Genomic DNA, 15,999 nt, shown 5'->3' with positions numbered 1-15,999 from the left:
AAATCTTGTACCAAATTTTGAAAAAAAAAATTATTTAGATTTGGGTTCCAAATCTAAACGATCGTGTAACCAAATTTAAATGTAACCAAATTAAACGATCGTGTAACAAAATTAAACGATGAAATTGGAAAGATAAATTGTAGCATATCTAAATGTAGACGTATAAATTGTAAGCATATCTAAACTATCGCGTATAAATTGTAGCCATATCGCATATAAATTGTAGTCATATCTAAATGATGATGTATCAAACAATAACCAAATCTAAACGACCGCAAATATATTATGCGCGTGTTGTTAATGGAGTGGTTGATGGAGGATTTTTGGTATTTTACTCAGCCTTTGGGCTTTTTAAATTTTTGGAATTGTTATATATAATGTAAATATTTTGTCGCTTTTTTTATATTTTTGAAAAGACCCCTTTTGTTAATATATCCCTTTTAAAAGAATTGGATATTAGAATTTGGAATTTGGAATTTGAAAAAATATTTATTTGAAAAAATATTTTAGGAGATTGAATTTGAAATTTGGAAATATATTTAAGAAGAAAATATATTTTTGGAAATTGGAAATTGAAATTTGGAAATATATAAGAAAAGATATTTTTGAAAATTGGAATTTGAGGATTTAAATACATACATATACATGCATATACATACATATACATACATATACATACATATACATACATATACATACATATACATACATACATACATATATATATATATATATATATATATATATATATATATATATATATATATATTAAATAACGAGAAAAGAAGTATGGGGTCCACGTATCATTTCATTGAAGTCGTAGATGCCATATTTCTAAACACACAACTTCGTCCAAACTACTTTATTTTTATCGATATTTTTCATTTTAGAAAAGGATTTCTAGAAATCACTTATTCATCGAAAATGGAAAATAGTAAATGAATGACGAAATTAGAGAAAAAAAAAAGTTAAAATTTACCTTTCTTTACGTGTATCACTATTACTTAATTATCACATTTCATTAATATTTTAAAGCTATTTTCCGAGTAGAAAGTCATTAGAATATTTTAGATAAAAATTGAGACGAACTAGAACGTTAAAAATCTAGCTATTTAGGCATTTCATAAAATGTTTCCAAATTTTAGAATATTTATGAAATGTAAAGTGTAAAATAAAAAATGAATATTATAAAAACAATGGATAAGTTTATGGGCACATATTTTATTGATTCGGAATTGCGTTTGTGGGAGTACAAAACACCATTTAGATCATTGCTAAAACTAATTATTTATTAATTTATCTACAATCAATTTTAAAATTGTTCCCAAGTTCAAAATCACCTTGGCATCGTCATTAGGTTTAGAATTTTTACTTTTAAGTAAAATAATTAGCTTAAACTTTTAACATTATCATCTTATAGTAAGTTTGATATAACATCAACAATTATTATTATTGATAGCATTCCTATTCGGTAAGTTATAATAAATTTTTATTAATTTTATCGATTAAATATACATTTTCATGTGAAATTAAAATTTACTAAATACTATTTTTATTTTACGTACAGTCAATTTTTTTTAGAAACATTATTATATATCTGCAATTAGTTTGAAAGTTAAAACGATCTCAACTTAGTTGCATAATGAATAATTATTAGGCACATTATAGGTTGCACTTTAATCCTAACGTCACCTGTATTTTATTTAAACGATAAAAAGAAAAACAATTCAATTAGTCTTCATGAAAAATTGTTTGCCACCTAGCATTGGTTTTTTTTTTCAACCCTCCAATTTTGGGTCAATTACACAGCTTTCCCAAACAAGAAAATAAAGTCACATCATAAGCTAAACATCAACTAGAAAATTAACTTAGAATTATTATTCTACTGAGTTGTTATAATTTCTTGGATCTCAAGTTTTTGATTAATTACTTAGGATTTTAATAATATATTTGGATGTTTTCGAACAGTAGTTTATACTAATGGTCCAACCTACGTGTTCTTTGATTCATTCTAATGTTGTTTTCAACTTTCAAACCACATTACTCCGTCAAATCAATAACTATTTCTTTTTTCCAATAAAACACTTCAAAAAAGTCTTTGGTCAATTTACATCAACAATACTATAAATATCAACCCAACTATCAATTTTTCTCATTCTCAGTTCTCTTTACATAAACTTCAACTACTTCTTCCTAAGCCAAAAAAAAAAAAAAAGAAAAAAAAAAAGAAAGCTAGAAAGAAAGAAAGAAAAAAAGAAAGAAAGAAGTTGGTATAGTTTGTATTGAAATTAAAAGATGGGCATCTCTCGAAAGAACGTGTTGGTAGTGTTCATTACTTTGGTAGCTTCTTCACAAGTTATGGTGGGAGCTAGGGTTATGAAAGGAGAGAAATGGATGAAGGATGAAAAGACTGACCATAGGAATTTTCTGTTACCTATCATTCAAGTCTTGCAACGTGCTCCAGTGCCTCCGTCCGGTCGCAATCCATGCACCGGCATTCCAGGCCAAAGCAGCGGTCGATGCACTCTTCAGACGATGAATGTTGCTGGACATCATTTCGTCCATGCACGACCGCCAGCTATTCCCGACTCTGGTCCCGACGTTGCCTCTACTGCTCAGAGCTCTTGATATTTTTTTGATGATGACGGTATAGAACCATGGAGAGGCAGCTGTGATCAATTACATGATAATCTGAAAATTCCATTTTTTTTTATTGTCTTCTATTATATTGTTTATTTTTTAACATATATATATATATATATATATATATATATATATATATATATATATATATATATATATATATATATATATTTGGCTTGGGGGGCATCAGAAAGGAAATGGTTGCGACCCATGTTCGTGTAGTAACAGTTTGTATACATAAAGTCCTTTCATCAACTGTGTTACTAAATAAAAAATAATAGTTTATTCGTTGAAGTTGAAATTGTAAGATTCTTAATTTCCTTCACTAATTTCAAATATAATAACATGTACAAAAAAGTACATCTAGAATCCAAAATCTTGGGTGCAGTCTGGAGTTGCGTCAACTTAATACAGCCGAGAAGAACCCGAAACAATTTTTGCTATGTGGTAAACTTTTTTTAAAATTTCTTTTATTACCATAATAAGGGAAATGAAGATGTATGAGATTGTTGATCTTCTAAAATTTTGGAGGTTTATATGTAATGTGTCGATCATGGAACTATGCTCGAAAAGATGTCAGTTTACTTTATTTAACCTTCAGAGACTTTTGGAGATACTTCATTTTATTAATTAAGTAATTAGGTTGCCAAACTGATCAAAAGTATTTTTACCTCTAACTTCAAAATATGATTTAATGCAAAAAGTTATGGAGTTAATTAATAGTTCTATTGAGCATATGCTAGTTGTTGCTCTATTCAATGACAAGGCCTTTATCAAAGGTTCCTCCTTTAGTTCTCGCATTTGAAATTTTGTTGCTCACGGTATGGCCTTACCATGGCCTTAATAATCTCTAGCTAGCGTTTGATTTGAAGCTCCTTCTCCTTGGATCCATCCCGCTGTGTCTTTGTGATTTATTTACTTTCATCAGTCCATTATTTTACATATGTGTTTTACTTAATAGATAATACTAATAAAAAACTCTAAAATATTGGCTTTAGTATTTCACAAGATTTGAAATTACAAATTTAATCGAGGTGCAAGCTTTGAGAGTTGACAGTTGTTGTGATCATGCAGAATATGGATAATTTCAATGCTTGGTAAATGGGGACATAATATAGTGAATTAGGTAGCCAAGCATGAAAAAATGCTAATCAAATGGTGGGGTGTATGTGCCCAATTGTCAATACATAACTTGTTTTCCAAAAGACCAAAATTAAAATCTGAATCCACAATCCTTGTTTGTTGAACTAAAAAAAACTCGTCAAAAATCATCGGTAGCATAGCTCTAGCTTTGGTAGATTAGAATGTTTGTTGTAATATATAGGGATGTAATGCTTGCTTGAATATGATATTTGACGCTTGAACAACTTATTGTCATATTTGTATTTATCATATTTACATTATTTACAATTTTTTACCAGTAAAGTTTTGAGAAAGTGTGGTATATTTTAATTAAACTCTCTCTAATTAACTTTTTATAGGAGATATACATTAGGAGATATTTCAAACACAATCCTCTCCCATTATTTAGGTATTTATTGTAAATTGATTTGATATTTCAAGATCCACAATCCTCTCCCATTATTTAGGCATTTATTGTAAATTGATTCTATTGTAATTTTACCATATTCACTCATTTGTAATTTGTATAAATAGGTACCTTATCATCAATAAAAAGCAAGGCAATACAAAATACATTCAAAATCTTTCATGGTATCAGAGCCTTCCTCAAAGTAATTTGCATACCTCACACATATTTCTTCAATGGCCACCCCTAGCTCCCAATCTGACCTTCCCGAAACCTCCGATCCCATTTCGGAATCCTCATCAAACCCATGTGTTCCCACCTCTACACTCTTTTTGTTATCCAACATTTGCAACCTCGTACCCATCCGACTATATTCTACAAATTACGTTCTCTGGAAATATCTCCTAATATCCTCCCTTAATTATAATGGTGAGGAAATTGTCATAGTGGGAAATGGTCAACCTTTAAATATTAAAAATACCGGCAGTGGTAAACTCTCAACTCTCTCTCATACCTTTAATCTTTCCAAAATACTCCATGCTCCTCAACTTGCTACAAATCTATTATCTGTTCACAAATTTTGTCTCGACAATAATTGTGTCTTTATTTTTAATACTGACTGGTTCCTCATTCTGGATAAAGTCACTGGCCGAACTCTCTATACCGGTGAAAGCATCAATGGTCTCTATCCTATTCCCAGTACTTCTACTCTATCCACATCCACCATGCATTTCAAATCTTTTAAAAAATTTGTTCCTCTCATTGAAAATCAAATATCTAAAAAAATTTAAAAATTTCGATCAGATGGTGGTGAATTTTGCAACACCACTTTACAATCCTTTTTTGATTCCAAAGGTATTTTTCACCAAAAATCATGTCCTTACACTCCTGAACAAAACGGTATAGTCGAACGTAAACATCGTCACATAGTTGAAACTACAATGTCTCTAATTTTCCATTCCTCTGTTCCTCTTGAATTTTGGCCTTACGCCTTCTCCACTGTAGTCTTTCTTATTAATCGAATGCCCTCTTCCTCACTTAAAATGTTATCACCATTTGAAATACTTTTTGGTTATACTCCTGATTTGCATCATTTAAAAGTTTTTGGATGTGCATGTTACCCCCTTCTCAAGCCTTACACCAAACACAAACTTGAACCAAAAACCACCTAACATGTATTTTTAGGCTATCCTCATAACTTCAAAGGCTATATTTGTTACAACCCATTAACTAAACAAACCATAGTTTCACGACATGCTATCTTTCATGAAACAATCTTTCCCTATGCATATTCCACCAACTCTTCTCCATCTCAATCCCTATCCATCTCTGATCCTATACTACTCACCTTACTAAACATTCCACAACATACACCCTTAAATTCTGTTCTCATTCCCAATATCCAATCCGCACCTATTCACCCTCCCACTGTTGACATTACTTACTCATCTTTTATGGATACTAATGCCACTTGTCAGTCTTTGAATGTTTCATCTACAGTCGATACAGGAAATGAGATAAATGCTACCACAATTAACTTACCTGACCCACCTCCTCCTCAGAATACTCATGCTATGCAAACTCGAGCAAAATCAGGTATTTTTAAGCCAAAGGCCTTTCACATTACAACTGCTCTCCCAACTCCCACATCATATACAGAAGCCTTCAACTATCCAGAATGGTGAACTGCGATGCATGAGGAATTCAATGCTCTTCAAGCACAAGGTACCTGGTCCCTAGTACCTCGACTTCCATCTATGAATGTTGTTGGTTGTAAATGGGTTTTCGAATAAAATATAATCCCGATGGCACTATTGCTCGTCACAAAGCGCGACTGGTTGCTAAAGGTTATCATTAGGTACAAGGTTTTGATTTTGATGAAACATTTAGTCCTGTTGTTAAGAAACCTACCATACGCATCATTCTTGCTCTTGCTGCTCAATACAATTGGTCCTTAACCCAGTTAGATGTCAAAAATGTCTTTCTTCATGGTATTCTTCAGGAAACAGTTTACATGGCTCAACCTATTGGCTTCCAAGACAAAACATGTCCAATCATGTGTGTCTCCTCCACAAGAGTCTTTATGGTCTCAAACAGGCCCCTCGCGCTTGATTTGAACGCTTTACATCTTATTTATTCACTTTGGGTTTTGTTGCGTCTACAGCTAATCCCTCATTATTCATTCGATCAGTCGGATCCTCTCTCACTTACTTACTTTTGTATGTAGATGACATCATTGTCATTGGACCTGACTATTTATACATTTTTGTTCTTAAAAACCAATTGGCCCTGGAATTCAAAATATCCGACCTTGGTCCTTCAAAGTACTTTCTTGGTCTCAAAATCCAATCCTCCATTGGTGGCATATCTGTTAACCAAGCTAAATATCTCATTGATCTCCTCCACACATCGGGAATGACCTCTGCCAAATCTTGTATCACACCAATGTCTACTTCTCTTGATCTTTATACAATTGCACCACCATTTAATGATCCATCACTTTATCGCAGACTAGTTGGTTCCTTGCAATATCTTACCTTCACTCGTCCTGATATTGCATTCTCTGTAAATCGTGTTAGTCAGTTCATGCATAAACCAACTGTCATTCACTTTTCAGCTGTCAAACGCATCCTCAGATATCTCCGTGGTACTCCAACCCTTGGAATAAAATTTCGAAAAGGTTCGTTTTCTCTACAAACCTTTTGTGATTCTGATTGGGCAGGTGATACATCTGATCGACGTTCCACCTCCGACTTTATCACCTTTCTCGGTCCTAATCCAATATCTTGGTCTTCTAAAAAGCAATCTACCGTCTCTCGTTCCTCCATAGAAGTAGAATATTGTTCCCTTGCCACTACTACTGTCGATCTTTACTGGATCCGATAGCTTCTATGTGATCTCCATGTTCCCCTTAATTCATCACCAACATTATGGTGTGACAATGTTTTCGCTATATCTTTGGCTCATAATCTAGTTTTTCATGCTCGCGCCAAACACATTGAAATTGATTATCACTTTGTTCGGGAAAAAGTTCTTCGCAAAGACATCTCCATCCGTTACATCTCTTCAACCAACCAACTTGCTGATATTCTTACAAAGCCACTCCTATCTCCTACATTCATTCACCTTTGAGACAAACTCCTGACTCAACCTGAGTCATCCGTTTGAGGGAGGATATTAGGAGATATTTCAAACACAATCCTCTCCCATTATTTAGGTGTTTATTGTAAATTGATTTGATATTTCAAGATCCACAATTCTCTCCCATTATTTAGGCATTTATTGTAAATTGATTCTATTGTAATTTTACCATATTCACTCATTTGTAATTTGTATAAATAGGTACCTTTATCATCAATAAAAAGCAAGGTAATACAAAATACATTCAAAATCTTTCAATATATACATGTGATTTGTAATTTGAATTATCTTTTCTAATAATAATTGTTTTTCTCTATTTACTCATTGATCAAACAAATTTTGTCACCTAAATCCATATCAAGTAATTTTCTACTCAATCATACACCAAAAACTAGTTTTAGCGGCAAGTTTAGGTCAAACAAAGAGAGCACGTGAATCTCTACTAAATAGTTTTCAACACGAAAGTAATAGATGGAGGGTTATATTAGTTTCAATTTCGAAAAATGTAAATTTGCAAGGAAAGAAAATTTGGATGGATTCAATAATTAAACGAGTCTAAATTGGGTTATTCCGAAGTTCTCCGATTCAAAACATTTGATCATCGAATTGTCATTACCAGTAATTGTCGATTGCTTCCTCCTAAACAAATTAACAAGAGCTAAATTAATTTGTCCTTATTAACAAATTAGTTTAATGCAAAAATATGAGAAGCATGTAATTTCAAATTATTGTAACTGCTTTGAGATCAAAGGAATGTTAGGGGGAGCAGTTAGCTTATCTATTTGTTAAGTTCAATGCTAGGTTGGTTGGATCAATATACTAATCATTAACGAGCTTACCTCACATTATTGCCTTCATTTGATTAAAGTATGGTCGGGTCTCTTACCTTAAAGGTGTCGCGGTTCTATAATTTGAACTTTTCTCTGTCGGTAAATTTTTTTTCTCAGTGTTCGTTAGTGAATGCCATGTAAATCTTTGTGTTGATTTTTTACCATTTACCTTTTTTTTTGTTTTTAATCTTTATTTGTCAATTTCATAAAATTTCTCTAGTAAATCTATATTTAAATAATGGGTCATTTTCAAATATAGCAAAAGTTTGAAACTATTTTCAAAAATAGCAAAACCTATCAAATTCTTTTTAGCCACACATTTCAACTTTGTGCTATATTTTGTAAATGGTTTCAATTTTGACAAAATATTTACAACATATAGCAAAATTTTAGATTAATTCTATCAATAATAAACGTTGATAGACTGATAAAAATCTATCTATTTCTATTGATAGAATTCAAAATTTTGCTGTAGTTGGTAAATATTTTAATTTATTTTGCTATTTTTAAAATTTCTCCATTTTTAAATGATATATAAGCACGCATACACAGTAAATATGAGATTGTTTATTACCATTATTTTTGAGTGTTTATATGAGACAAAAAATGAAAATCTTATAAAATCTACCTAAAAAACTACTTAAATAAAAACAAAATGTGTCTACAAACTTTTTTTTTTCTAAGAGTATTTTTATTGTAAAATTTTGTTTATTTTATTATATATTAAAGGTATTTTAATTTCATTAATTTCAAACTAGAAATAGAAGAATTTGTTCATGGAAGTGATGGCTGGAGTTGGCCGACAATCATTGGGAGTAGGGGTGAGCATCGGGCGGCCGGGGTCAATTTTCCGACCAAACCGCCCTCGAACCGACACCTTGTCGGCACAGAAGTTGGAAAACCGGCCTCAGCCGCCGGTTCCAAGAAAACCGGCCGGTCCAACCGTCGGTCGGTTCGGTAGGGTTTTTTTTTTCTTTTTCCTTCCTTCCTTCCTTCCTTCCTTCCTTCCTTCCTTCCTTCCTTCCTTTATGTGTTTCTTGCTTTCTTTGATAAACGATTTTTAAAATTAAAAATGACATTATTATGTTTTATTTCCTTTTTTAATTTCAATAGAAAAATCTATGTCTCCACTCTCTAGTCTCTATGATATATATATTTTATATTGTCTTAAAATCTAGTTCTATTTATTTCAATTCTTAGTTCACAATTGTTACACAAATCAATAAAATAAACAACATAAAAATAAGAATGTAAACTAACATACTACCAAAGTGAAATAAAAAATACAATCAAGAGTTACAAATACAACCTAGTTCAATTTACTTCACCACATTACTATTAAGAGTCACAAATAGTCAAACATAAACAAACACTATGATAGTCTAGTTGATAGAAATATTACAAGTCTTGAATCAAAATTAGTTAGTAATCGCCTAGTTGGTAATTGACAATTTATCAAAATCTGGAAGGTCTTCAAGTTCCTTTTCATTCTCCAATACCACCCGGAATCCTACATAATCAATATCAAGAATTTATTAAATAATTTAAGATTTCACTAAAGTTACACATTACAAAAGATATCATGTAAAGATTTGAATAATACCTTCTTCAAATTTTGAAGCCTCTTCCAATTCATGCTGAATTTGAAGATCTATTGGATCAGAATTTAGCCAATTTTGAGTACATATGAGAGCATCCACTCATTTAGGAGCCAATGAGCAGCGTGATGAGTCAACAACACGCCCTCCAGTATTAAAAGCTGACTCAGACGCTACAGTAGAAACTGAAATAGACAAAATATCTCTAGCCATACGACCAAGAACCTCAAATCGATCACTGTTCATCTTCCACCACCGTAGTATGTCAAAATCACCTTCGGTCCTAACATTGGCTTCCAACAAATAGATATCAATCTCCAAAGACCCCTGTTCGAAAGGTGTAGTAGCATCATCTTCAAATTCCTCAACAATCGTGTCGTAGACAAAATCTTTACCCGCGTTTTCATTTGAATCAAAATCAATATTAGCATCCAAGCATGAAACAGTTTTTGTACTAGTTGTACTAGTACTACTACATCCTTGTCTACTCCCACTTTGAGTAATACTATACTCGTGAAAGAGACGTCTACAACATTGTTCTACTACATTTCCCATGGATTCAGCAACCTCGGCACCAAAAAAAAATTTCAAACAAAAAGATACAAATCTTAATTTCTTTCGAGGATCCAACATAATAGCAACATACAACAACAAATTATTCTTTTCATTGTTCCCCCAATATTTCTCAAATTTTGCCTTCATGTTATTAGTCATTCCAACTAATAATGCATTTAAACTACCTGCATTCAAACGTATACAATTCTGAACCACTGTAATTTGATGGAAAACCAAGTTTGAAGTAGTATACAAAGAGCCCAAAATCTTCAATGTCACATCATAAAATACTTTTAGAAATCGTATTGACATCCTTGCATTTGTCCAATCTTCCTTCTTTGGTGACATATCATGTCTATAAGAGGCATCTTCATCTTTTAATCTACCAAAAACCTTTTCAAACTTAACGGCAGCTTCAATCATCATATATTTGGAGTTTCATCTTGTGGGAACATCAAGACACACATAACTTTTACAAGCTATTTTTCAAGTTCAATGCACTTTTTAAATTTCAAAAAACGAGCAGGAGAAGACCTTATAAATCGCACGACATATCGAATCCTGTTAATACAATCATTATGTTCCTTAAAAGCATCAGTTACTATAAGAATATATGAGCACAACAACGAACATGCAAAAATTCCCCACCAAACAATAATCCTTTATTGAATCTCTTTAAAAGATAAGCAACAGCAGTGTCATTCGAACTTGCATTATCAACCGTCAAAGTCATTACCCTCTCAATGCCCGAATCCTTCAAATTCTTTTTAATGGTTTTACCGATAGTATCACCTTTATGATTCTCAATTGGACAAAAACTGAGTATTCTCTTATGTAATTTCCAATAAGAATCAATGAAATGGACAATTAGGACCATGTAATTAATATTTTTGTCCTGATGTCCAACAATCAGTGGTGAAAGAAACTCTATACTTATTTTTTACAAACATGTCCCTAAAACGATTCTTCTCATTAACATACAACTTAAGCACATCTGTAGCAACATTAAATCGAGATGGAACGACAAATCTAGTATGATTTCCATATGTTAATTTATCCACAAACTTCTTAAACCTCTTACCGTCCACAAACTTAAAGGGTAATTCATCAACTATTGTCATCTCAACCAAAGCTTCCCGACAACCCTCTAAACTAAATGACTCACATACAAGTTGTGAAGAATTATCGCCAACTTTATCTTTAGGTTTAAAAGCTAATGTCATTTGAGTTTGGTCTCTCTTTTTTTTATAAGGGTACTTTTTGCAATTTTCTAAATGATGCTTCATAGTTCCAGTACCATTACGTTTAGAATGACATACATAAACAACTCTAAAATATTTACATTTAGCATGAGGGTCATTAGGATCACCTTTAAGCCTCTCAAAGTGGTCCCAAACCATTGATTGTTTGACATTCTTCCTTATTTTTGAGCGATTTGGAACATCTTCTCTCTCATATGAATCAACATCAATGGTTTTACGTTTGGCATCCGTATCTTCGTCCCTTACAGTTTTTGAAGTTTCACAGCTCCCATCACACTCTAACTCCATTCTGTTGAATCCATTTGATTCAACTATAATGAGAGTAAAAAAATATATTCCATTTTAGTCTGTATAGGAAGAATAAAAGAAACCCAAAGGAAAGATTCCATTAAAAAAAGAGAATAAAATCTATAAGAACTAAATGATTAAAAGTGTAACTTATTAGTTTATTACATCCAAACAACTAAGTTTCAAACATGAATCCAATGCCCACTCACAAAGATCGCATAACCTTTACCTATTTCATGACTTTGCTTACAAAACTATATATCTAAAACATTTGATTTTATTAATGTTGAATTGAATTTGAGGAGAATAAATATTGAGTTTAAGAAAGAAAATTGAGTCCAAAGGTAAATAAAGAGTACCCATCAGTCAATGACTAATTTACAGCACCTAAATCTAATCTGAAAGGGCCTCTAAGTAGAGCTATAAGTCAGAAACTCACCAAGACAAACTTGGCTCCTTGCTGCAAAGTATCCAACCGATGAAGAGACAACAGAGTCGGCCAATGAATTTGTGTGAGTGAGAGGGATTCATCGTGAGGCCGACCGATGAACTTGCGTGAGTGAGGGGGAGTCGTCGTGAGGCCGGTCGATGAACTTGGCGAGATCTGCGACGGTGAAGGAGGGGAGTCGAAATCTTCAGCGAGTGAGTGAGCGATGATGAACTTGTGCAACATGAGTGAGCGACGAAATTGCACAAAAAAAAAAACTAGTTTTGTAAATATTATATATATATATATATATATATATATATATATATATATATATATATTTTAGAAAAGAGGAATCGGTTCGGTCGGTTTATCAGACCGACCGACACTTGAAAGGAAATCGACCGAACCACATTCGGTTTTTCATTTCTAATACCCGAACCCGACACCCATAGTATATTTTCGACCGCCCAACATAGGTTCGTTCAGTTTTGGTCGTTCGTGTCAGTTTTTCGACCCACCATGCTCACCCTTAATTGGGAGATGGTAGTGAGAGGTGACCAACAACGATGGTCAGTATAGATTGTCGACGAAGGTATGCCGGTGGGAAGTCATGGAAATTAAATTGGTGGCCAGAGGTTGGTTGCAGCAGCTACCAAAGGTAGTAGTCGGAGTTTTTCATACAAATTAAGGAAACCATTAAACAGTGAAAAACTATTTTTCTAAAAAAATTGGTTTCAAGTGTTTATCCTACACAAACTTATTTTATAAACTCTTTTTTTCTCAAAATCAATGTTTGGTGTTTAATAATAGGGAAACTTACATAAATGTAACAAAATACTAAACTATTTACGGCCCGTGTAACAAAACCCATAAAATTAGCCATTTTTTAAATATTCCAGGTTTGTTCTTCTCTTCCTTGCGATTTCTCTGCGATTTCTTTCATCATCTTCATCTTCGATTTCTTTCATCGTCTTTCTTTTTTTCCTCTTCTTTTTTTCTGCGATTTTTTTTCCATCATCTTTCTTATTTTTCAATTGTTTTTTTACGTCGTTAAATCTTTCTATCGTATTTCTTCTTCTTTTTTCTCACAACAATTTCTTTCCATTGTATTTCTTCTTTTCTGATTTTGCAATTTCTTTCAACCGTCTTTCTTCTTTTTTGATTCTTTTTTTACATCGTTTAATATTTACATCTTCTTTTTTTCTGATTCTTTCTTACGTCGTTTAATCTTTTCATCGTCTTTTTTTTTTTCGCATTTACATTTGGGTAACCAAATGTAAACGACTGTGTAAAAGATTGTGTACAACAAAATAGCAAAATCTGTATAAAGAATCTTGAAAAAGAATCATTTAGATTGGAGTAGCCAAATATAAACGATCGTGTAAAAACAAATAAAAGATTGTGTATAAAGAATCTTGAAAAAAAAATCATTTAGATTGGAGTAGCCAAATGTAAACGATCATGTAAAAAAATAAAAAATTGTATATAAAAAATCTTGAAAAAAATTCATTAGGATTGGAGTAGCCAAATGTAAACGATTGTGTAAAAAAAGTAAACGATTGTGTAAATAAATCTAAATGATCGTGTAAAGAAATCTAAAAGATCATATACCAATTTTTTTTTTAAAAAAATCATTTAGATTTGAGTCCCTAAATCTAAACGATCGTGTAACAAAATTAAACGATGGAGTTGAAAAGATAAATTGTAGCCATATCTAAACGATCGCGTATATATTGAACCATATCTAAATGATCGCGTATTAATTGAACCATATCTAAACGATCGCGTATATATTGAACCGTATCTAAACGATCGCGTATGTATTGAACCATATTTAAACGATCGCGTATAAATTATCGCCACATATAAACGATCGCGTATATATTGAACCATATCTAAACGATTGTAAATATATTACGTGCATGTTATTGACGGCGTAGTTGACGAGACATTTTTGGTATTTTACACGATGGGCCTATGGGCTTTTTCCGTTTTCAGAATTGTTCTATAAAGTGTAAATATTTTGCGGCTTTGTTCTATTTTTGAAAAGACCCCTTAATAATAACTTACTTTTAATTTAATCATTTTTAAATGTATATTCCAATCTCAAACACACTCTTAGTTGAACACAAACGTAGAGACCATCTTTTCTAAATAATTTAATATTTTTAAATGATTTTTTAAGTTATTTTATATAAATATTAATGTGTTAAAGAATCATTCCATGCAATTTAATTGTAAAATCCTATATTGGTTATTAATTGAATTTTTATCAATTAAATGTTTGAAATATATTTGAAGTATATTAGACTTTGAAACTAAAATGACAAAGACAAAGGCAATAGTTGAAAGGGTAAAAGTATTTGTTTTCTTCTTTCAAATTACAACTTGAAGCAACAGGTATTGAGAATAATTAGCAAAAACAACAAACCCTTGAAAATCTCTTTTCATGCCTTTGACATTGACTACGATTTTTTTATTTTTATTTTTCTTGCTTTGCTTGATAGAGACCAATTCAACTCTAACTTTTAACAACTTCACAAACCATTTCACATTTTATTACTAATATGCTACTCGGTTTACTATAATTAATCATTAAAAATATATAAAATTAGTTTGTATTTAACTTTTGTTTTTAGGACACAAGTCTCACACACAAAATTTATTTTTTATTTTATGTGTTAAAATTACATGGGCACAATGCCATGTCTTTGTATTTTATATATAATGAGCTTGTGGAAAAGAAAAAGAAAAATAAAGCTCCAGAGTAGTAAAATATAACACAACGTAATATACTTCATTTCTAGAAATAGCAAAACTTTCGGTAGGTTATCACGATTTATAAGTAATAAAATATTACTATAAAATTTTATAAACAATAAATTTTATCACGAATATGAGTCTACCTACTAGAGATAGAGTCTACCATCGGTAGATTTCGTTATCCTTGCAACATTTAAACATGTTGTTATAGTACAGTTAGGTCAACATTTAATAACTATTTTGTATTTTTGTTCGCCTTTTCAAAAATTAAGTATATTTTCTACAATTTTCTTATAATTTGCATATTTATTAAGAATAAGAGTTCAAATTCCATAGAAAAAAAGGAAGAAAAAAAGAACAAAGGATAAAGAAAGATAAAAAAATTTACCAAAGACATCTGAATAAAAATAAAACTACTTATTTTAGTTTTTCAAATTTTATTTGTTTTTTAATACGTTAATAAAAGTAGACAGCAAAACAAAAGTGTTTTTTTATAAACTTTCTTTTCAAAATAATAAAAATACAAAAAATCAAATGCTTACAAACATGATCTTAATTATTAACCAGAACATTATTTTTCATTGCTTATGCAAAGAAACGTATTCGGGTGTCTCATAGGCTTACACTCATTATTTATTGACCTTATCTAATTGTTTAATTATAATGTGTCACATTATAATTTTTTTTAAAAAAACTTAATTTTTAATTTAGTTTTATATTTAGAGGGAGATGCAAGTATATATATTTCAAGTATTATTTGAAAAATATAATATAGGTTTTTCAAAATATCTCAAACCTTTTTTTCCTGTCAAACAATTTAAATCCCTTTTATATATTCCAACAATAACACAGCCTTTTCAACTTTCAAACAAAGGCTTTTTCGTCAAACACATATTTCATAATTCTTAGTACAAACAAAACCCATTAAAATTCCCAGTCAAATTCATCCAAATCAAATACT

General features: G+C 31.3%; 1 protein-coding gene across 1 annotated transcript; it reads left to right on the top strand.

Moving 5' to 3' along the window:
* The first annotated feature begins 5,625 nt into the window (after positions 1 to 5,625).
* LOC107991867 (uncharacterized mitochondrial protein AtMg00810-like) lies at positions 5,626 to 7,057 on the top strand. Its single transcript, XM_051083408.1, has 2 exons — positions 5,626 to 5,767; positions 6,336 to 7,057. The coding sequence occupies exons 1-2, from the start codon at positions 5,626 to 5,628 to the stop codon at positions 7,055 to 7,057; spliced, it is 864 nt and encodes a 287-aa protein (XP_050939365.1).
* The last annotated feature ends 8,942 nt before the right edge of the window (positions 7,058 to 15,999 follow it).

The sequence above is a fragment of the Cucumis melo genome, chromosome 4, assembly GCF_025177605.1.
Source record: "Cucumis melo cultivar AY chromosome 4, USDA_Cmelo_AY_1.0, whole genome shotgun sequence".
Lineage (NCBI taxonomy): Eukaryota > Viridiplantae > Streptophyta > Magnoliopsida > Cucurbitales > Cucurbitaceae > Cucumis > Cucumis melo.
The sequence above is the reverse complement of the archived record's forward strand: the minus strand, read 5'-3'. Positions and strand labels throughout refer to the sequence as shown.